Source organism: Nematolebias whitei, chromosome 14 (genome assembly GCF_014905685.2).
Source record: "Nematolebias whitei isolate Nwh7 chromosome 14, NemWhi1, whole genome shotgun sequence".
NCBI classification, from domain to species: domain Eukaryota; kingdom Metazoa; phylum Chordata; class Actinopteri; order Cyprinodontiformes; family Rivulidae; genus Nematolebias; species Nematolebias whitei.
This window is the reverse complement of record NC_056511.1, coordinates 44933006-44956826: the sequence shown is the minus strand read 5'-3', so window position 1 is coordinate 44956826 and position 23821 is coordinate 44933006. Positions and strand designations below refer to the sequence as shown.

General features: G+C 42.5%; 1 protein-coding gene across 1 annotated transcript in view; it reads left to right on the top strand.

The window, feature by feature from the left end:
* The first annotated feature begins 2679 nt into the window (after positions 1–2679).
* opcml (opioid binding protein/cell adhesion molecule-like) overlaps positions 2680–23821 on the top strand; it is a 33041-nt gene continuing 11899 nt past the window's right edge. Inside the window, exons 1-3 of the mRNA XM_037688154.1 lie at positions 2680–2914; positions 10501–10626; positions 22047–22184. Of these exons, the coding sequence (XP_037544082.1) occupies positions 2707–2914; positions 10501–10626; positions 22047–22184 (472 nt within the window). The 5' untranslated portion in view covers positions 2680–2706. The remainder of the gene's footprint in view (positions 2915–10500; positions 10627–22046; positions 22185–23821) is intronic.

The window sequence follows — 23821 nt, the reverse complement described above, 5'->3', positions numbered from 1 at the left end:
TAGTTGTTTTTGCATTTGAAGGACATGTAAAAGCACTTTAGAGGTTTTCCTTGTGCCAAGAGCACATATGGACACCCTTATGCTTAAACATGGTGTTTGTTATGGACAATCCATGACGAGCACAGAAATCCAACAACAGAACACCACTCGGGTTCAGACCAGGGGGGCCGTTCCTCCCAACCACACCCCTCTAGGTCTCACTGTCATTGCCCACATGAGCATTGAAGTCCCCCCAGCAGAACAAGGGAGTCCCCAGGAGGTGCATTTTCCAGTACCCCCTCCAATGACTCCAAAAAGGGTGGATAATCTGAACTGCCATTTGATGCATAAGCACAAACAACAGTCAGAACCCGTCCCCCCACATGTAGGTGGAGGGAGGCTACCCTCTCATTCACTGGGGTGAACCCCAACATACAGGCACCAAGATGGCCAATAAGTATGCCCACTCCTGCTCAGCACCTCTCACCAGGGGCAACTCCAGAGTGGAAGAGTGTCCAACCCCTCTCAAGGAAACTGGTTCCAGAGCCAGAGCCATGCGTTGAGGTGAGTCCGACTATTTCTAGCCGGAACCTCTCAACTTCACACACCAGCTCAGGCTCCTTCCCCACCAGTGAGGTGACATTCCACATTCCAATAGCCAGCTTCTGTAGCCGAGGATCAGACCACCAGGGTCCCCGCCCTCGGCCACCACCCATGCCACATTGCACCCGACCCCTTTGGCCCCTCCCACAGGTGGTGAGCCCATGGAAAGAGGGACCCACGTCTCCTCTTTGGGCTGTGCCGCGCCAAGCTCCATGGGTAAAAGCCCGACCACCAGGCGCTCGCCCGCATGCCCCACCTCCAGGCCTGGCTCCAGAGTGGGGCCTCGGTGACCCACGTCTGAGCGAGGGAACATCGAGTCCATTTATTTTTCTCATTATAGGGGTGTTTTGGGCTGCACTTTGTCTGGTCCCTCACCTAGGACCTGTCTGCCTTGGGTGACCCTACTAGGGGCGTGAAGCCCCTGACAGCATAGCTCCTAGGATCATTGGGACACTCAAATCTCTCCACCACGGTAAGGTGGCAGCCCACGGAGGGGTATTTTTTTTGTTGTTGTCTAAGAAAAATATTTTATACTTAACGATGAATAAAGTTGTTTTGTTTGTCAACATTGTCTGATTGGTGACGTATTTCCACCCTGGGGCACAAAAATCTTTGCCCATAGACTCTCATTAAAAGTTGTACATGCACAGTTAGCTCCTCTTCATTATAAGATATAGGACCATTCTGGGCGCACCTCTCCTGTGCCCAGAGTTGAATGCACATTACGGATCGTGCTTCCGAAAAAGATCATGCAGTGACACTTACAACCAGGCTATGTGTAAGAGAGGCTAGCTGCTGCAGGTAGGCTTTAAGCCATTGAAAGCCCTTTCTCTAATGCCTATGTTGCCATTTCTGATTGATATGCCTCTCAAATTGTATACATACACACACACACACAGACATACTTACATACATACATGAATCTCTAAGCAGAATAATCACTGAAAAATCACAACATGTTGCTGCTGATCTCTTTCACGTTGCTGTGTTCATTCATCTGCTACCACAGGCTCATGTTCATGCTGCTGTTCGGCGTCATATTTTTAGGTTTTTTGTCATGATCAGCGGCCCCCGCTGGCCCCTCATCTGCTCACTTCCTTGCCACTTCATGACATGCCATGTTTTCTGCCCTTCTGGTCATAGTTTATGTTCATGTTTATTATTCTCATCTCCTGTCAACCTGCATCTCTGCCTGCTCACTTCAACAAACCCCCTCAGCCTATCACAGCAATCAGCCCTGATTCCACTCACCTGTTCAGCTCATCTAGATCACCTGCTCTGCACCCTTTATAAGATCCATTCTCCCTCTCCAACAGTGCAAGATTACCACACCTTCCATAGTCCCTGATTTTCAAGCCTTCACAGTTTCATGCCTAGACATCAAGCCTTGCTCTCTGGATTATTGACCTCACGCCTGTTTCCTGGATTCTTCGCTTTGCCCGTCCCTCTTTTGGATTTTTGACTTCATATCAGACCACAGTAAACAACTCTGCTTTCCCTCCATGACTACGATTACGGATTATGACTTGGCTCTGGTTTCTGCTCTCTGTTTCCCCGTGTATGTCCACTGCTTTGTTATCTGGACCCTGCTCTTGGACTTGACCCTCCACGAACCATGTACTGAAGCTGCTCTGCAGTGACGTCATTGTTGACAAGTGACTCTCTCCCTACAGCCTGTGAGGACCTGTTAACACTCCTGATCCTGACTCCAGCAACTGGCAGCAAAAATAAATAAAAACTGTTCTTTTCATTCTTGTTGTCTGGCTGAGTTTGAATCCTAAAACCTTGCTTCGTGACACTTAGTTCTTAGAAAAACATACACTAAAAATACGCTTAGTTCAAATCTTAGATCTTATTACTGTTTTTTTTCTTTTACATTTTATTGTGGGATGTAACTGGGACCCTGCTTACATAATCTCATTCTGCCACATGTACCACATGTGGTGTGTATGACAAATAAATCTGACTAAATGAATCTTGAGAAATTTGAAGGACACAAACAACTCTAATGGTTTAACTTGTATTTGATGTCTTTTGCAACCTTTCACAATATATTATTAGAAAAGCTAATTAAAATCTTTCTATTTTCCTACCAGATGCAATGTGGACAGCAAAGTGTCACGAATGGCTTGGCTCAATCGCACCACCATACTCTTCGCAGGAAGTGAGAAATGGTCTCTGGATCCTCGAGTCATCTTGATGGAAAACACTGCTGTCACAGAGTACAGCATCATGATTGAAAATATTGATGTTCATGATGAGGGGACCTATGTCTGCTCCATCCTGACTAACAAAAAACCAAAGTCCACAAAAGTGCATCTCAGCGTTCAAGGTAAGATCCTTGCCTCCTCAAGAACACTTAGTCAAAAATTATAAATGCATAGGTAGTGGTCTGTTACTTACCTTTATCTGACTGATGTACAAATTCATATTTAGAATTTTGAAATAAACAGGAAATAAACAGGAACATTTTTAGGATGCTGTTTAATATACCATATTATTTTACATCATTGTTTAGCATATATTGTTTCGCTTACCCGAGTGAGGTAGATACAGGGCACGTGCCACACCCTCACTGCAGCCTTCTCCTCCCAGGTGTCTTAAAACCAATCCTAAGGCTCAAGTATTACCCACAGCTGTTTTTTAGGACAGTTTCAGTCTAAGGCTGTGTTGAGATGATTCACCCAGACTGTTAACTGCCTCCTATCTGTGCACCACACCCAAAATCTCACCTCGTGCCACGCCCGACCTAGCAGCAGGAGTAGGGACATTCGACAGACGAGGAAGCGCACGTTCACGGTAGCTCATCTCCTGATTTAGCGTTGCAATTGTTATTCGATCTGGTTTTGTTTAGAATCTAGGTATAAGATTCATGGATGTTGTTTTATAATCAAAGCTATGAAACCTTTAAAAACCTCCTATGCTTTTGTTGTTACATTGAACCAAGTTTTTCCACTTCCATGAACAAAGGGGTGTTGAAATAAGAATCCAGAATTTTACATTTAGCTTTGCTTTAATCAATGATTTTGCAGGGGGAAACAGCGGTAAGCACAATCCAACACAGTGAATTCAATTACAGAGGATACATGCTGATTAATAAATGATTCAGAGATTTAGTTGGACTCCAGAGGTTGATCAGTCTGTTTGGCAAGGCAGTTCTCGGGTCCAGTGGAGAGCTGAAGAAGCTGACCACACCCTAGGAGTTCCTGGGGTCGTCCTGTCGCTCTTAAACACCCAAAAACCTCCACAGACTCCCCACACTCACAACCTGACCCAATATGTTATCTCTCACCACTTCAACCAACCTTTGGCAACCCCAAGCAATCAAATCTAAAATGTAATTGATCTCTCTGCTTGCAATTTTGTGAGCTACCGCTCTGAACTGAGATAAAAATTGATAAAGGACAATATCTTTGAGACGTCTTCTTACCATAGCTCTCTGGTGGAATTCCTAAAAATTCCGGCTCAGTAAGAAGCAGATTACCTCACCCACTCTTGAATGAGGCCGTCCCAGGTCCAACAGCTGTTCAGAATTTGAAGAAAAGGGTTCGGGTAATGATCCGGGCTGAGGAGGAAAATAACTCCAAACGAAGCCTTCCCTTCGGATCTGCCCTATTTCTTCCTCAGCAGGAACCGTCCAAAACTTGTCCTGTACATCCACACACTCCGGTAGTCCATCAGCCCCAGTTTCACAACGTCATCTATATTTATAGAGCGAATGCTATAACACCTCTGAAAGATCATGCCACCCGTTAAATCCCACCTTTTGGGTTGGATTTGGCGTAGGATCTTTATGCATGTCTATGGGAGATGGTTACGTCACTCTCATACATATTAAAATCTGAGTGTAACTTTATTCTGTCTGGTTTTAGTCCGGACTTGTCTGCTTCAACATTTGAGTTGTTTTTCTCTTTTGTTTACCTTATCAGGGTCTATGTTTGCTTGGAGCTGCTTTAGGTTCGTTATTGTGAAACTCTCTTTCTTGCATAACTCATCCTTGTACATTATTTCTGAAAAACACTTCTGAGAAGACAGTTCACTTTCATCTTAATTTCACAACATCATGAAATGAACAAAATCCATTTTTTTAAATCACAAAAGATTATAATATCAACTTGATTATTTACTTGATTTCGTTTGTAAATCAACAATTCATTTTTATTTATTTAAAAAATGACAATTTCATTGGGAAAAAGTCTTCTTATTTCTCCTTCACTCTTCTCATCATTGCTTCTCTCTGCCCGTGTGTGTGTGTGTGTGTTTGAGTGTAACTACATGCGTGTGTGTGTGAGTGTGTATGTGCCTTCATGTGTGTGTATATGCTGCGTGTATGTGCTTTCTGCATCTGCTTTCCATTAACTTAGCCTGGAAACTTCGGTACTTCCCACATAGGCCCGAAACAAGAACATGTCTGGGGGCAGGCTGACTTCCACTTCAGCGGCCTTATTGACAATATCTTAGATCCTTGCATACTGTTTCTTTTTATAGTTTAGATTTTGCTTTTTTCGGGTGCAACTGGGAGTTTGAGTACAAAATTTTGTTCCACCTCATGTACCACATGTGATACAATGACAATAAACAACCTTGAACTTGAACTTTTTCTGACAAGTGGCGCAGTACCTCATATTCTTGGTCACAAGTGATGGTAATGTAGGGCAGGAGATGTAGCCTTATCTGCAGTAATAAGAGCAATGCTTTGTTCATAAAGAAAAGCTCTCAATTTAGTTGTATGTCTCAGAGAAGAGCTTCATATTAGAGGGACTCTTGAGTACAATTCTTTGCTCCTTTGCATTAAAAGGAAGTTTGGGCATCTGATCAGGAGCTTGATGTCCCTCACTCAGATGTGGGTTACTGGGTCCTGGCTGGGGAGAGCTCATTACCAAGGTTTATACCTGTATATGTAACTATATATTCAGAACAGGAAGATGACCTGAAGACTGGACAACTTCTATAATTATTCCCTTACCTATAAAGGGAAACCTTAGGAGGCACCAAAACTACTGCACCATTAGTATTACTAGTTATTCAAGCACAATTTTATTGAAGTATTGCTGAACATCTCCAAGCACAAGCTGAGGCATTGCTTACAGAACAAGCAGTGTTCCATAAAGGTCATCCAACCACTGCACAAATCGTTAACCTACAGCTGATTTGTGAAATTATACTAAGCTAGGCAAATCTGTCTACTATACTTTTGTTACTTACAAGAAGTGTTTTGACAGAGTTTGTCAAGATGGTCTTTGGACAATCATGAGACAGCTCAGCATTAGTAGAGGCAAAATCAATGCCACAGGGGTACTGTACAACGCAAAAAAATGAGGATGGTAATGTTCAGCAACAACTTCAGTGAGTGTTTTTCCAACTAAAGTTGACGTACAGCAATGATGCCTACTCTTGCCAACATTGTGTAAAATATTCTTGGAACATATCATATATATGAGCCACTGAAACAAACTGATCCCCCTCTAAAACCACCTGCTTCAACTGTTATTACCCATTAAATGTCCTTTATTAGTTATCATCCCATTGGTTGCATTGAGATTGCCCCTCCTGTACCTCCTATTAGGTTTAAAGGTATGTTGTTAGCGCTGATAAGAGGGTCACATGGTTAGGTTAAAAGTAAAGGGTCTGGGGGATAGGTTTAGGGTCTAGGGATTAGGTTTAGGGTTTGGGTTAGGCTTAGGCTCAAGGGTAAGGGGGTTAAGTTTAGGGTCAGTGCTCTGGGTCAGGTGTAAGGTTAGGTTTAGGAAAAGTGTCAAATAAAGCTAACAAAAACCCCTTCTTGTTTTATACGAGTGCGAAGTTGCGTATTATCAGTGATAACAACATACCTTTAAAACTACTAGGAGGTAGGAGGGACAGTCTGAACGAAACGTATGGGGATAATAACAATAATGCTCATTTAATGGGCTAATAACATCCGAAGCCGCTGGTAAAACTCTGAGAATAATGATCAATCTTTGCTTTGTCGATTACATAAACCTTATAAATATATCCACCAATGGTCAAGTTATTCAAGCAAAGAACGTAGACACTGTGAGATGTCTTGGCATGGAGATTAGCCTTGAGAACATCAGGACAATGGTATCTATTAAACAGGACCATTTAATGCCCCTTTTCCACCATGACAGCTCGGATCAGTTCGACTCGGTTCAGCTCAGCTCAGAAACCATCTGCAGCAAACTGGTTGGTCCACTTGAGTTTACTACTTGGTGAGGAAACAGTTTATTGGAACTCCTCTGACTGATGAAGCCCTCCGGATAGAGGGTGAAACATTTCTATAAAAAAAGAAACTGTCAAGATGACCCGACTGAGAATTATTGGATTTGGTGCCTGGATGATTGAGCATGAAAGTTGTTGGTTATTCTCCTTTATTTACACAAACTCTGTTTCATGTAACAGTGAAGGAATGGCTCTTTCTAAATATGGTAAATGGTAGATGGACTGCATTTACTTTTCTATCTGAACCAGACACTCAAAGCGCTTTACACTACAATCTGTGCCCTCATTTACCCATTCATACAGCACTCTTACTATTTCTGTACAAAGACTAATCAGTGCTTTATCCCAGTCATACACCGATGGGACACACATCGGATGCATTTAGGGGTTCAGTGTCTTGCCCAGGGACACTTAGGCATGTGACTGCTGGTGGAATCAAACCCCCAACTCTCGCATCGGAGGACAACTGCTCTAACCATTCAGCCACAGCTGCCCCAATGCAGATGACAAGGCTCTAGTGGCGCACCTGACCAGACCTGATACTCTGTCCCGCTATGAGCAGATAATCCATGGTCTCCTCATGACGTTCTCACTCAACTCGCTGGAGCTGAACATGTAAAAGACTAAGGAAGTGTGCTGTGGGGGTCAAGCCCAAACACCAGAACCTTTGTTTACACCCCTGACCATCCATGGACAGCAGGTAGAGCAGGTGGATGCTTTTAAGTACCTTAGCACAGAGATAGACACAAACATGTCTTTTTCACAGCACACTGACTCAATTTGTAAGAAGGCCTGACAACGTCTTTACCTGCTGAGGAAACTAAAGATCTTTCATGTCAGCAGGAGCACAATGACCTTGGTTTACAAGTCTCTGATCGAGTCCATTTTAACTTTTAATAATTCATCCTGGTTTAACTTCATCAATGTACTTTGTAAAACAGAAAGACAAATTACACAGAATAATTAACAATCAAGTGCAATAACTGGCTCACCTCAATGCCCCCATCAGACATCTACAACTGCTCAGTGACTAAGAAAGCCACCCTGATCACTGAGGACCCCTCACATCCACTCTGCAACTGCTTCCAGATGCTTTCATCAAACAGGCGTTACCGAGTCCCGCTGGCCAGGAAGAATATTTAAAATAAATAATTTGTACCGTACGCAGTAATGTTCTTAAACAAAGCTAAGTAGACACATCTTAATGGTGTTAACTAATGGCGATAATGTGGTTTTTATTATGTTCTATCGTTGGTTCTTGTGTATGTATGATGAATATAGTGTATCGAAGGAGAATCTCTGCCACAATTGTTGAAGACAATAAAGTTTTATCTTATATTATCTTACCTTAACGCAGTCCTTCTCAAATAGTGCCCCCCACCCCCCACCCCACCCCCGTGGGCATGTGACCTTAGAAAACATGCTTATTTTGCCGCAGGGAGTAATTTTTTTTTTTCACCATTCTCATTTTGTCAAGTGCGTTCCTAATAACAAATATGGCTGCCTTGTTGTTTTGGAGCCATGCTTGAACCGTGTCTCTCTCTTCTGCTGCTGAGAGATAAATAGACTCCGACACCTCCGCTGCATGTGTTTTATGTTCATGCGCTCTGGACGTCACTCACAGCGCACATGCAACTAAGAGTAAACTCAAAGCGAGAGCGACACCTGCCCCCTCTTTCCTCTTTTGCGTTGACAAAATGTTTTAGTTTTATGGAAAAGTTTGTCAAAGCACAATTTACAGAAGTAATGTTTAATAAATGTTAGGACTTTATGCTTTGCTAACAAAATTAATTCACCTCTTCAGTTAAGCTGCTGTTTTTTGATTCTCTGGACGTTTGTCACTCACAGCTCGCATGCGACAAAGAGTAAGCTCAAAGCGAGAGGATTACCTGCTCCTCTTTCTTCTTTCATGTTGACAATAATTTTTAGTTTTATCGATGAGTGTGCGCATTGATCCTGACTTCCTCATTTTGATAAAAATAATCAGCATAAATTGTTTTATTCATTTTTGTTTTGCAGGTCAAAGTGTTTTATCAAACACTCCTGAGTTGAAATGTTGCTGATCAATTTGAATTTATTATTATTTATTGATTATATTTAATTGTATTTTTCAGTATCAAATGGTCAAAAATGTTTACAGTTTAAAAAAGGATTGTTTGTTTTTCAGGCAAATTGATGCACTTTAAGTTGTTAGCACTGTTAATTCTTTATGGTCTTGGAGTCTGTTCCTTTCAGTCACTACTCTCTGGGTACCTGTTAAACCTTATAAGTTCAAGTTTAAGTTAAAGTTCAATTTACTGAGACATTTGCTGGTGATGCAGCTAGAGATCTCAGCACCGAACTGCAAAGAAATACATTCCTTTCCTAACGTATACTATAAGCTGATTTAGGTGGACAACTATTCTGTTTCCCTTGTTGGGCAATTGCTACACACATTCTGAAATCTTTCAACATAAAACTTTCTACTTCATGTGCTGCCACTTTAGCACTTTCTTTTCTTTTGTTTATTTAATTATGAAATATTTAAGCTTTTATCAAGTTCCTCATGTTGTTCTGCATTTTTATGTCTTCAAACTGTGACAATTTCATTTTCATTTATTAAGTATTTTTGTGCAAAGGTTTGCTTTGCAAATATTCTTCCATAAAAAAAGCAAACAATAAAATAAAAAAATATATATAAAAACATTCCAGCCAAAGGCAAAAAAAATTTAAATAATAAGAAATTAAGTTATAGGAATTATTGCTTTTTAAAAATATCATTAAAAAATCTCCAATAATAATAATAAGTGCTATGTGTTATCATTGTATGTTCTCATTCATTGGCGAAATTGATTCTCTGCATTTAACCCGTCGCACCTGAGATACACCCAGGTGGAGCAGTGAGCAGCTATGTAAGCGCCCGGGGAGCAGTTAATAAATGTTGAAATAAAAATTCTCGCTTTATCTATTTTACTCAAAAGGAGCCACACTCGACAGCAGGAGATTTTTAACCAGTATTTACTTGCAAAGTCAGATTTTCATGACAGGTTACACAGATATACAGGAAGTACACACATGAAGACCAGTCACTAGAAGCTGCCACAAGCTGTGTGTGAAGCTCGTTTTTATACTTTTAATCTATTCAGCCAAGCTCACGGACTCAGAGGCGTTCTTGAAGCGACAGCTGCATGCAGCCACCTCACCCAACAACTCATTCAGCTTTCTACTAACCCAAACATACGGCTGCTGGGCAGAGTTAACATTCTCTGCCATAGTAGTTGAAAACGTCCATAAACTTTGACCAAAAAAATCCCTAACAATTCACAATATATAGATATTTTGCTAATGGGATAATCAAATGAACAAAAACACACAGATGTTGGGGAAATGATCAACAGGCTTTCACTTCTGTGACAAAATTCCACTAAACTTTCTCATGCAATCATTTAAGTAAATTTTGAGCAATGTCATATCATTTGCTCGTCTAATAAACTGTGTGGAAAAAATCACTACAAAAAAAATCCAACGTATAGCATCACAGTGAGCCAAAGAATTGTCAGATTTGTCAGCTGATTTCATGCTAATTAAGTACCAATACTATTGATACTGTACATGTATTCACATCATATCTCTCCTCGCTTATAACTTTAGCTCCCATGCTAGTGTCTCTCTAATAAGACTGACAAAAGTAATCCTATTTTTTGTTTCTTTCTTTAGTACCTGCCAGGATCACTAACATTTCAAAGGACACCACAGTGAACGAGGGCAATGATGTCAATCTTTTCTGCCAGGCTGTCGGTCGACCAGAAGCAAATATCATTTGGAAGCATCAGTCACCAGGGGGTAGGACATACATTTTGTTGGACAGTTTACACACAGAAAACTGATTTGTTTGTTGATTTGTAAACTTTTCTTAACTTCATATATTTTGGCCTTTTTTTTTCATGCAATGCTACAAAAACACTTTGTAACTTCACATGCTAGTGCAAAGTTTAGGATGCAGCAAGTATTAAACTAGTAAAAATGGTTTGATTTTAAGCTTGACTCGTGACATCAACTGGATTCTTTTTTTCAGGAAAGCATCCCATTTACAAATCTTATTAGAACAGAACAGTGGTGTGGATTCAAGTCACATGACTTGGACTCAAGACAGACTTGAGTCATTAATATTATCACTTTAGACTTGATTTGAAAAAATGTTCAGAGACTTATGACTTGACTTGGACTTTTACACCAATGTCTTGGACTTTGACCTGTTTACTTGAAAAGACAATATTTTTACCCACAATCTAAAGTTTCAAACATATATTATTTATAAAGTGTGCCCCATTAATTCATTTCACTCATTCCATATTAAAAGACACAGATCATCTCTCTGTATTTTCACACTCTGTACAAATACTGGTGCAGATTCTCAGTCATCCAGTACATGGCAAATCCCAAAAAAAGGTTAAAGACAAAAACAACTGGACTTCTATTCTGTAGCTGAAGATGTTTTGCTTCCAAGGACCTTTCTCAATTCAAAGAAAAGGGAGTGTGGAGTCGAGTTATGAAGCTGAGGTGTTCTGTAAGCTAAATTCACATGCGGATTGCCCTCTCACTCCTCACAATAGAGGTTTGTTAGGGTCTTTGTTTGACTCATAGATGGGCCACTCTGAACACATGAATGAAGGTCCTGATTGGAGTGAAAATAACTGGGAATCAGGCCTAAAGTTGCATTATAAGGTTTTGAAAGGAAAACTCAGAGACCTCCTCCTCTGTTTAAGGTTGGTTTCTCTCTTGTTACATAAATGGCTTCTTTCACCCCCCCCCCCCCCCTCCCCCTCAAACCATCTGTCTTCATGGTCCAAAATGTAAACATTTTGGTCCTCAAAAAAGTGTCTCTTATCCTTGAGTTGTAGGTGAACTGCTGAGTCTCGTCCTGAAGAGCTGGCTCTCCTGTGCTACAACATGCATCTGTAAAGAAGCTGTTTGGTTTCTCCAATATAGAGTTAGTGGGGAAGTTGAGTGATCTGTGGTACAGACCCCTAACTCGTGCTCCAGAGTACAGTACTACTGTTTCAAAAGATCATACTGCAAAGGACATATCTGAGTTTCCAATTACTCACCTTCTCCTCAACTTCCCTTTCAGTCCTGAACCTGTTGCTGCACCTGTAAATAAAAATCTCTTTATTTTTGTATTTCTGACTCTGTCATCCTTCTCAGTCTGCTTTTCTTGGGGTCAACATTAATATAATTGTGATAAATGTTGGCTGATAAGACAGAAGTGCCTCACCAAATGCCTCAGGTGATGCCATGAGCTTCACTACCTCCACCATTACAGCTATCTTTGTTTGTTTGGTTGGTTGGTTTTTTGTCCAAGACTAGCTCACCCTTCGGTTACATTTCCTTATGAGCGGAGCGATCATACCATTCACGTAAAATATTTGATAATGTTCTTATAGAAACTATTCCTGTTGCTGTTCATACTGTGTTAATGCTACATGTTTGTCTCTTGGCCGTACAACTGGGTAAGGTTACAGTAGACCTAGCCCACTACTGGAGTTTAATTAGGTATTTTAAGTTACTAATAAACACGATGGATGATGATCATATTGCTTTATGCTAGGCCATTGGTAAGGAAGGAGTGATTATTATTATAGTTTCGTATTGGCTAGTGATTTTTATTTCCTAAAAGTTAACTTAGGCTACACTATAGTATGTTTCTTAGAATGTGGCTAGGATGTGTGAGAGAAGTGGCTCATGCTCTACTCCACACAAGGGGTGCTGTTGGTCAGGCTACTTCTTATTGTCCCATTAACTCAAAAATATTTATTGAGTCAAGTGTTTACTTATATAGGTAAAGCTAGATGTAAAAAAAACCAAACAAAAAAAAACATTAAAATATACCAGAATGCAGGAAATGGCATCTACTTTATTGAAAATTTAATGGTAGGGGACACCCACCCCCCCCCCCCCCCCCCCCCCCACCACCACCACCACCACCAGTAGCAGTGTGTCTCCACCCCCCACCCCCACCCCCCATTACAAATGCTTCCAATACCAATGGCCACTGCATTGTTCAAGCCAAGAGCCATTGTCAGCACTGGGGGCATTGTAGAATTGCCCCTGAAGTAAAATACTTACATGATCTTAATAATAACAGGTTGTGATCTAAAGTGGGCCAGATTGAGGCATGAAACTCAAGGGCTAAAAATGAGTACCACTCTGGCCCTGTATATACATCACCCTTGTTCTTCTAAATGTGCACCATCACACGTTTCCATTCCTCAGGCATTTTCACCTTCAAATATGCCATTGAATATATAGTCAAAAACCTCACTGCTGTCTCTAAAACATTTCCAAACTTCTGCTGGTATGTCATTAGGTTCTACTGCTTTTCCCTTCTTCGTTCTTTTCAGAGATTTCTGAACTTCACCCTCACAAATTTTTCCAACTCCACAGCTTCTACAACCTCTACTCTTTCTCTTTCATTCTCTTCATTCATTAGCTCCTCAAAATACTCCTTCCATCTCCCCCGTCTCCTCACTTGTTAGAGCATTACCATTCCTATCTTTCACAAGCCTAAACTGCTGCACATGATCCTTTCAAGGTTCAAGTTTCAAAGTGACTTTATTGTCATTCACATCACATGTGGTGCATGATGTGGAACGGAATAGTGTACTCAGTGTCCCAGTTACTTCCCAAAATAACGATGATATAAAGTATAAAAAAATAACCAGCATACAATGATTTAAAATATACACAAAACAATAATAATATAATATGGTGTATTAAACAACAGCCTGAACAGTCTGTTGTGAGCACATGGGTGTGAATATAGCAGCTTATGGGTAAGAAATCAGCAGCATGGATAATCAAAGATAAAGTGTCAAACCTCCAATTAAAGTGTCATTACAGTGATTTTTCTGGTTAGGGATTTATGAGTCTATCACCTTCAGGGTAGAAGCCTTATCTCTCTGTCTCACCAGTTAGTATAATCCCTCTTTTCCACTAGTGCCACTATAGCATGGTTCAACTTGGCTCAACTCTGTTCAGCACGTTACAGCTGGTTTTCCATTACGGCTCTCATTACGGAGCAGGACAGAGACACAACACTAGATGGAGCTAGACACAAGGAAAGCACAAACCCTATAAAGGGGAAGCAGCTGCCATGAGACCCTCTGGGGATTCAGCTGCCATGGGTTCCTTTGGGGATGCAACTGCCATAGTTTCCTTTGGGGATGCAGCTGCCATGGGGTCCATAGCTGAACAGGAGAGAGATAAGCCTGCCTGGACCCCTTCAGCAGGACAGCACTGAGAAGAGTTCACTTGGAACTCCACTGAGACACTTGGGAATGGAAAGATGTCTGGTCCTATCCCCACAGTGACACTTGGAGGTGGGGCATCAGGACCAGACCAAAGGAATGGTGAAGCTTCTAGTCCAACCCCCATGGAGACAGAGGTAGGGCATCGGGACTGGCCTTCACAGAGACACAGGTAGGTGGTGAGGCTTCTGGTCCAAACCTCACAGGGAAACTCAGGGTTGGGGCATTGGTATCAGCCCCCATGTAGACACAAGAAGGTGGTGAGGTACCTGGTTCAATCTCCACAGAGGAACTCAGAGGTGGGAATTTGGGACTAGTACCCACTGAAGCACTAGAAAATGAAGAGTCAAGTTTTGGGACGGAGTCTGGTTGTGAGACTGGAACAGAGTCTGGGTCTGCTGCAGGGGAGTCTGGGTCTGCATCAGGGGAGTCAGGAGCTGAGCCTGGCTCAGAAGCTGAGCCCGGCTGAGGAGCTGAGCTTCTGGGCCCTTTCTGCCGTCAACCTATCCTGCATTGAGGGCGGTGTGGACCAAGAGGGGGCCAGAGCTCCTCTTTGAGCTCAGTGTCTCCCTCGAACATCTGGGATGAGGACTCGGGTGGCGGGACATGGCGAGGATATGATCCCTCAGTCGACTCAGGTGAAGGGCTAGGACTGTTGGAGGTCAGGGCAGAAGATTGTCAGAGGAGCGACTCCGACCAGCTCTTTTGCTCCAGCACCTCATCCAAGAACTCCTCCACACCAGGAGTCAAATAGCCCAGGGAGGTGAATATATTCATTCAACATGACCTCTGTGGTCACCCACCTTTCCCACAGATTACTGGAGGTGGCCGTGTCTACATATCTCTGGGTTATGTTGCAAAGCCACAGATAATCCTCATCAGAGAGTCCAGACATAAATGGCTTGCCTGCTGGGTTCATGTTTAGTCCTGGCATTCTGTCACAATGGGCTGGTGCTGGTGAACCCAGTGGTGCAGGCAAGCAGGCGAGGACTCAGGCTAAATATATGTGTCTATGTCTTTAGAGATTGTACTGCATTAAAGTCCTTGGGCTCAATTTTTACACCCTCTGCAGATACAAAGTAACATACATACCTTACTTCTCTGCAAAACAGTTCACATTTTTTGGGTCTCAACTTGACACCATGTCTCTGGAGTGCTCTCAAAACCTGTCTGACACCCTCCAAATGCTCTTCAAATGTTGGTGCATAACACAAAATGTAGTCCAAGTATGGTGTAATAATGTGGCTATTTGTGTTTTGCTTTTTTTTTTTGCATGTTTAAACTTGCTACTCTGTTCATTTTTTTTTAGGCTGCCACCTGTGTTGCAGCCAGCGACATTTGACAGCTCTCACAGGTGTTCCCCATCAGCTATAATAACATGGAAGCCAGGAATGGGGAGATAAAAAGAGCATGTCAGTGTGAGAGGGGCAACGCAGTGGCGGAACGGCCGGAACGGCGGACGCGCACAGCCACCACCGAGGGGTGGGAGGTGCATTGGCCAGGGAGCACAATGGCCAGGTACACAACCACCGCTGAGAGACAACAGCTGGGGACAAGCCGGTCAACGGAGCAGCAGTTTGGCAGTGACTGACAGCACGGGGATTTAGAGGAGAGGCGAGTGGGGGCGAGGAAGCACACAGGAAACTAGCTAAGCTGGTCGGCACGGTGGATTGTGCCTGACAGGAGGGTGCAGTCGTCCGGGTCTGGTGTCAAGGGTGGAGGACCGAGCGTTGGAGATCACTGGAGGTCGAGGTTGCCATGGGACGCCGGACTCAAGGAGGTACGAGCGCCGAGTGAGGTCGAGAACGTGCAGCGACACCGGACTCTGGGTGGAGTGCCGGGAGATCCCTGAAGGTCGAGACTCGGGACCGCCTGGGAGCGCCATGCAAAGGCGAAAGGACCACGCCCCCTTCAGCTAAGACTGCTTCTTTTTCCTTAGACTGTTACAACCGTGTCACCTCTTTTTAACCTTTGATTTTACAGACTGCTCTTAATGACTGGGTTTTAACATTTGGACTGCTTCCAGCAAAATTCCTGGTTGTAATAAATTATTGTAAATCTCTACCGTCTACTGTGTGAAACACTGCTCACCCCTGCAATACGGACCTGATCTTAGTCCTAGTTTTACTAGGTGGCGTTGCTGATTATATTTTAATAATTTTTGTCTGACAAAAAAATAAACATATTACCGCTCTGCAGCCAACAATGGGATAAAGCAATTGTCTCTGAGTGAACTTAACATCTCCTCCATGCTTCTTTGAAAGGCAGTGGGCATGTTTGAGAGGCCGAAGGATATTCGTACCCACTCATAGAGCCTCAGGGGGTGACAAAAGCTGTGAGGCGACTTGAGCCTTCTGCCATAAACCCATGGTGATACACTTTGCCCTAATGAAGAATACTGAATCATGAGTGCCCCCTCAGGGTGCCGGTCAGATCTTGGATCCAAGGGAGAGGATGTTTATCAGGGATGGTTTTCTGGTTCAGCAGGCGGTAGTATACAGAGGTGTAATGAGCCATCCTTTTTACGGACACAAATGACAGGAGCTGCATATGGTGATCTTGACTTAACAATCCACCCTTTTGCCAGGAGGTCCTATATGTACTCTTTCATTTCAGAAAACAAAGACTTTGGCATAGAGGAGTAATTTTTTTGTATAGGAATATCATCTTTGAGGTTGAATAACATTTAATATAATTTGCATCTTTTGTGAAAGCTGCCGACTCATACAGCATCCTTGCTACAGTCTCCTGCTGTTGTTTCTCAATATGGGTTAAATATACTGGTGCCTGCCATAAATGTTGTGGAGGGTTTGTTCCAGCTTGAGCAATGGTAACAGTTTCTGTTTTAATGTCTTTCAATAGGTGAATCTGTCTCTATTACTTTCATACTTTGGCTGGATGCTACCAATAGCAGACTTTCTTGTTAAAACAATGTCATGTTTAGTATGATTTTCTAGTGACACAGTTACAGGCACTTTACTGGGCTGAATCTCTAGAAGTCCCTCTCCTAGTCCTAGCTGCTGTAACTGGACACAACTCTCTTTAGGTTCAAACAAAACTAAAGATTCACTTGGGTCGAGCTGAGGTGGAACTTTACGCCTTACCCAGGTAGTATTACCTGCTGGGATTATTGTGTCTTTGTAAACTACCCTTAAATGCCCCTGGGTTGTGTTCTCCTGACGTGTCTGGATGAAGCCTTGTGCTACATCTACTGGAATAGTCAGTGCTCCCCCAAGTAGTTTAGCTAAATTAGAGGCAACTTGCCCTGGGCTTTCCCAAATTAGCACTTTCAATTCAATTCAGTTTATTTATATAGCACCAAGTCACAACAGAACATTCCACAACATTAAACCCTAAGAGTGGTGTGTCTAAAGGCTGGGCTGAGGAGAAATGGTATGTTCATAGAAAACTCTGTATCATCATTGTCTGGTAGGTTTACATTTAATATTACCTACCCATCAAAAGGAAGACATTCCCCATTAACTGCATAAATCATTGGCACTTCCCATAGTCTGGTAACATAGTCAGTGTGAACTGTGGCCATTGGGGAGGTGTAAACCAGCCTCACCCATGATATTTGGGACCAAATTTAAATAACGTTAAAGTCTCATAAAGATAATCCCATTCCACCCAGTCAAATGCCTTCTCAACGTCTAATGGGAGAAGCCCCAGGTGTGATCGAGCAGACTAGGAGTGTACAGCACAACAAGCAGCCACCTAACATTGAAGAAACTTGACGTTTTTAACAAACCCCATCTGTTCAGATGGAACAATTGTGGGGATCATCTGCTCAAGTTGTTTTGCCACAACATTTGCAAGGATTTTTACATCAGTATTTAAAAGCGAGATAGGTGAGATGAGCCACAGTTTAGATTATTTTTGTGCTTCTTGGGTAACAGTGAGATTTTAGCTTGGCACAATGACTGTGGCAATCTCTGTGCAGCAAGTGACTCTTCAAACACAGATGTTAATAAAGTGAGAGTAGATTTGAACATTTCTTAAAAACTCAGGTGGGAAGCCATCTGGTCCATGGAATTTCCCATTTTGCATATTGTTGATCATGGAGTTTATCTCAGCTACAGAGAACTCCTTCTCCAAATCTCCAGCAAGATCAAGATTCAATGAAGGAAGTTTAAGATCTTAATAAAAGTTCTCTAAGTCCTATAAGCTAGCTGATGACTTAGTCATACACAATGACTGGTAAAATTTACACAATGACTAGTAAAATTTACTAAAATGTATTAATTCCAGCATTATCGTGACTTACAGCTTCCTGGTTGTTATTTATTACTGGAATAGTTTGGTTGGCTGACTGTCGCTGTAGATGATGCACAAGCAACCACCCAGCCCTTTCATCATGTTCATAGTAACCCTGTCTAGATTTAGAAATTAAATATTCTGCCTGCTGAGTAGACGAATTATTAAATTCAGTTTGGAGTAAAAAGTTTTTTTTTTTTTTCTTCTTTTCATTAGATTCTGTGAGGGGAAGTGGCTATGTTCTCTGTCTAAATGTAATATCTAATCCGTTGACTGTCCTAGCCATACCAAACCCTTCTTTTTTTTGTTTGCACAAGAAGAAATTATTTGACCCCTCAGGAAGCCTTTAATGCCTCCCAGACAGTAAAGCCGTGCAGGAAAAAGAAGTCCATCCCGGACACCTGGTCAGTTTCGCAGGAGTCTCCTCACCTTTGTGAACGCCTCTCATGCCTTTGCCACGCTTGGGGTGTAATCAGCTGTGATGAATATGGATGATTCTTTGAAGTGGATCTGGCCAGCGCTGCATGCTCGTTGTAATATTTCCACACAATCTTGTTAATAATCCAGCCTGGGCACGATGGCTATTGATTTATCATCCAAGCCTCTCCTGCTCGGCGTCCGGTACACATGGTCGATCAGCGAATACTTGTCCAGCCTCAGCACCTCCGTTAGCATCTTGGCTATCATTATAGGGGTGCAAAAATCCGGCAATTCGGGAACTCCAATAATCCTAATATTGTTCAGTTTTATATGCCCTTCCATGGATTTAAGCCTTTTTCTCAACCCATCCACCTCATTTTTCAATTCCACCATGATCCCACATAGAGCCTCCACCTCATCTGAGCATATTGACAGCCCGTTTTCAGCCTCTGTTACACTTAGCTTGACTTGGTCAAACTTTGATCTGGCCCCGCAGTGTTATTAGCAAGCACCACTCTGAATGCCTACAGGTCACTCTTAATAAAAATTAAAATCATCTGTCAGAGCCTCCTTTATCTCCATCCTAATTATCGCAGTGCCTTCAGATTTAATTGAAATCAGAATATCTGTCTTCAGAGCCATCTCGACCATCCCTCCAGAGCCCGGGGAGGGCGGGGCCGACGCACCGCGGTCCAAGGCTGCAGCTGTGTCAACAGGCTGTCACAGTCTGTCCCTTAGCTGTCTGGTATTTCTGTGTCTTCCCCTTTCTGCTTATTTTTTATTTAATTCTGCCCCTTCTGCATTTTGTTTTCTGCTTCTTATACTTTTCATTCTGCCCCTTGTGTGATTTTGTTCCCCTGTATTTGATTCTGTTGTCACTTTCCACTCACTCCTCAGTCTGCCTCTCCAGTCTCCAGTCCTCAGTCTTTATCATTCACACCTGTCCCTCATCAGCCACCTGCCCAGGTGCTCTCATTACTCGCTCTCCCTCTGTCTTATAAAAAGCCTTTCTCTCCTCCACTCCTCATCCGGTCATTGTTCTGTTTACTCAGACGACTCTGTCCTCCGTGAGTTTTGCGCCTGTCCGCTTCGTGATCTGTACCCGTCCTGATTTACCTGACTGTTCCTGTTTTTGTAAGTTTTTGCTGCCACGCCAGCATTTGGTTTTGTTGTTTAAAATAAATAATTTTTATTTTAAACTTCTGCTTCGCTCTCCTGCCTGCAAATGGGTCTAAAACACGAGGATTGTGGTACAGGCCATGCAGGCAAAGACCCCACCAGTTTAGATCTTTTATTTTTTTTAATTTAGAGGCCATATTACAGCTCTGTTGAATCAATCCTGCAAGGCACCAATCTCAGAGGAAGAATCCAACATGGAGGCAGCAAGAATATAATTATAAAAGACGTTTTTACAGGCAGGGATGATGGGAGCCTAGCAGAACGCAGCTTAACGAACCGCAGCCATCTTGTACCTGAAATGCTGACATTAGAGTTTACACTATATGAACTAGCAGAGAAAACAACTGGACTCAGTTATAATGTACAAAGGGATGGAAGAGGAATAGCATTTTGTTTGACTATAACAAGCAGAGCTTGCAAAGATATGCTAACTAGAGAAAATAATAATAATAAACAAAAAAATTGCAACAATTGTGTAACACCTGCTAAATTTATTAAATCTTTACAAACTTTCATGTAAAATGTATGGTGCGAGTTACCTCCATGACTAGTTTTATCACAGGTTAGGCTGCTGCAGAACATTATCTGACATTCATATTTGTAAACCATTTATTGAACATCAAACCACATTCAACTGAAGGTTCTGTCATTCTGCAACTAATACGTTTTTGACTTGTTTCACTCTACCTCTGTATACAGTATATCATGTTTCCCTCCTTTACTTGTCTTTTCCTCTTTCCCTGGACACCAGGGAGCTTTGGTTGTTTAGATATTATTTGGCACTTTTCGCTCACTTGAATCAAAGCTGGACCCGTGAGGTACAAGACGGAGGGCGGAAAAGATAACTGGTGGAGGAGCAGCAGATCTATTCTGATTCTCTCTTGGATTACTGAATCTCGTTTCTAAGGGAGAGTCCAGCTACCCTGCAGAGGAAACATATTTCAACTGCCTGTATTCACAATCTCATTCTTTCAGTCACTACCCATAGTTCGCAGCCATAGATGAGGGTAGGAACGTAGACGGACCGGTAAACAGAGAGCTTTGCCTGACAGCTCAGCTCCCTATTCACCACAAAGGACCGGCACGGTCTATAATACTGCAGACACTGCACCAATCAGTCTGTTAATCTCACGCTCCATTCTTCCCTCACTCGTGAACAAAACCCTGAGATACTTGAGGCAGACCCTGACCTTTGACCCAAAGAAGGTAATCCACCATTTTTTGTCTGAGGACCATGGCCTCCCTCAGATTTGGAGGTGCTGATTCTCATCCCAGGTAGCACGGTGGCACAGGTGGTAGAGCTGCCACCTCTCAGAGAGATGGTCCATGGCCTTTCTGGGTGGAGCTTGCATGTTTTCTCCGTGCATGCGTGGGTTTTCTCTGGGTACTCCGGTTTCCTCCCACAGACCAAAAACATGCATGTTAGACTGATTGATAACTCTGAATTGTCCCTAGGTGAGAGAGTGAATGGTTGTTTGTCTCGTTTGTCTCGATGTGTCCCTGTGATGGACTGGAGACCTGTCCAGGGTGTCCCCTGCCTCTCGTACAGTGATGGCTGGACATGGGCACCAGTGACTTCCACGATCCAAAAAGGAAGAAGCGAGAAAGACAATGGATGGATGGATGGATGGATGGATGATCCTCATCCCAGCCATTTCACACTCAGCTATTGTAGTTGTACGTATATAAAGATGATTCATTTCTGTTTTTTTAAATCCGCTGCAGAGTGAAGAAAAAAAACACGTCTGTCAGTCTGAAGGTTGCAGACCCCCATGTCATCTTGTTTATTATCACTATCCTCCTTCTAGCTGAGCAAATATAATTCAATTCAGTTTCTTTCTATAGCTTCAGATCACAACAGAAGTTGTCTCAGGGCACTGAACAGAAACATCCACATGCATTGTACTGTAAAAGCCAATTAGTGGTTGTCTAAGGAACAAAGGATAATAAAAACTAATGTTTAAGACATCTCAAGTATAATTATGTTAATTTTAAAATGCTATTGATGGCATTGCAAGTCACTCATTTACCAGCACAACTCATAAGTTCTAACGCTGATATATACGTTTTTTTTTTTCCTGTTTTCGTTCCTGTCTACAGGCAGCCAGAAATTTGTGATGGAAGGGGAACATCTGGAGCTGACAGCCATTACCAAAGAGCAGTCGGGAACATACGAATGCATCACCTCTAATGATATTGCACACCCCGACATAAGGGCAGTTCGAGTCACAGTGAACTGTAAGGTCCAATCTGTTGTCTTCATAGTCAAACTAGAACGAGACAAATCCATCAAAGCAGAATGAGCCAGGAAATGTTAATGAACTATGACTACAGCGTTTGCACAAGTATTCATCCCCCGGTCATGTTTCAATCGCAACGCCTTACAACAATTTTTTATTCATCTAAAATACTCCAGAATAATGAAGTTAAATTGGAAAATAACTGTTTTAGATGTTCTTTTTTTTTTAATAAAAGCTGAAAAAGGTAGTGTGCATATGTATTCAGCCCCCCAAACTTAACAATGTGTATTTCCACCTTTTGCAGCGTTGCTGGCATCAAATCTCTTCTGGTCCATCTTGGTCCATTTAATTAAAGCTTTTTGTCTTTTCTTAATGACGATCTTATCCAACTCCTTCGGTTTGGATGAGTGCTGCTTGTATCCAATATTCTTTAAATCAAACTAGAGATTCTCATTTCGACTGAGGTCTGGACTTTGACGGGACAATTCCAGGATATTTTACTGGTTCTTCTTAAACCACTGGAATGATTCTTCAACGGTGTGTTTACAGTCATTGCCCTGCTGGATGGTAAACCTCCATGCCAGCCTAAAATCTCTGGAAGACTAGTGTTGTGTTGTTCACAAACAATTTGTTCAAATGAAGAAATTCTTTGAGTGAACGAACTGAACTGAATCACTTTATTAACGGATTTGTTACTTTCTCACTTCAGTTGAGCTCAGCGCGAGCGTACCTGTCGGGAGTGGAACTTCCTCAGTCTGTGACTTGTGACGTGAATCTGAACGACACAATGGCGTGCAGCGTGCGGACGAGGAGGGACTGTTGTTGACGCCTGAACAAATGTGACGTGATTCGTTCACTGCAACTCAACTACATGTGAACGAAACACTCTCTGTCCTGAGGGATTCTAACATTTGCTCCTTGTGGGGACATGCTGTCATGCCATTACAGTAATGGTTTCTGTTTCTCCAAGCTAACGGCTAATGATGAATTGACCCACATGAAAATAAACGCCCCCCCCCATCCCCATTATCTTAACAGACTGAGGTATGCATAAAGTAATGAGAGGTGACAGAAGAAGAGTGAGTGAGATTCACAGCCGGGCAAGCTGTGGCAGAGAGGCAGGAGGCGGGTGACCTGCACTCACACACACCCCTAAAAAAAGTTATCAGAAAGAAAGTGAGACACTGTGAGTGACGATGAACGAGTCAAGAAGAAAAGTGTTGTTTGGACACAATTTAATTGGCTTTCTGCTACAGCTGTGATGTTTATGTACTGATATGTATTTTTTAATTTCCCTGTCGTTTTTTTACATTAATTGATGAACTCTGCAATGTTTAATTTTTATTTCAATCGTTTCAATAGACCCCATGCTCTGTGTCCTTAGTAAAGTATTAACAATAATGGTAATAATAAACAAAAAAGGACTTGGGATTACGTTTAGTGAATGTGCTTCTTACTGCTGTAACGTTGTCACTCCTGGACATAGGCTGCACAGAGAGGGCAGTGTCAGAGAGGGCAGTCCGTCAGAGAGGCCAGTGGCAGAGAGGGCAGTCCGTCAGAGAGGGCAGTCCATCAGAGAGGGCAGTCCGTCAGAGAGGGCAGTCCGTCAGAGAGGGAACTCTGTCAAAGAGGGCA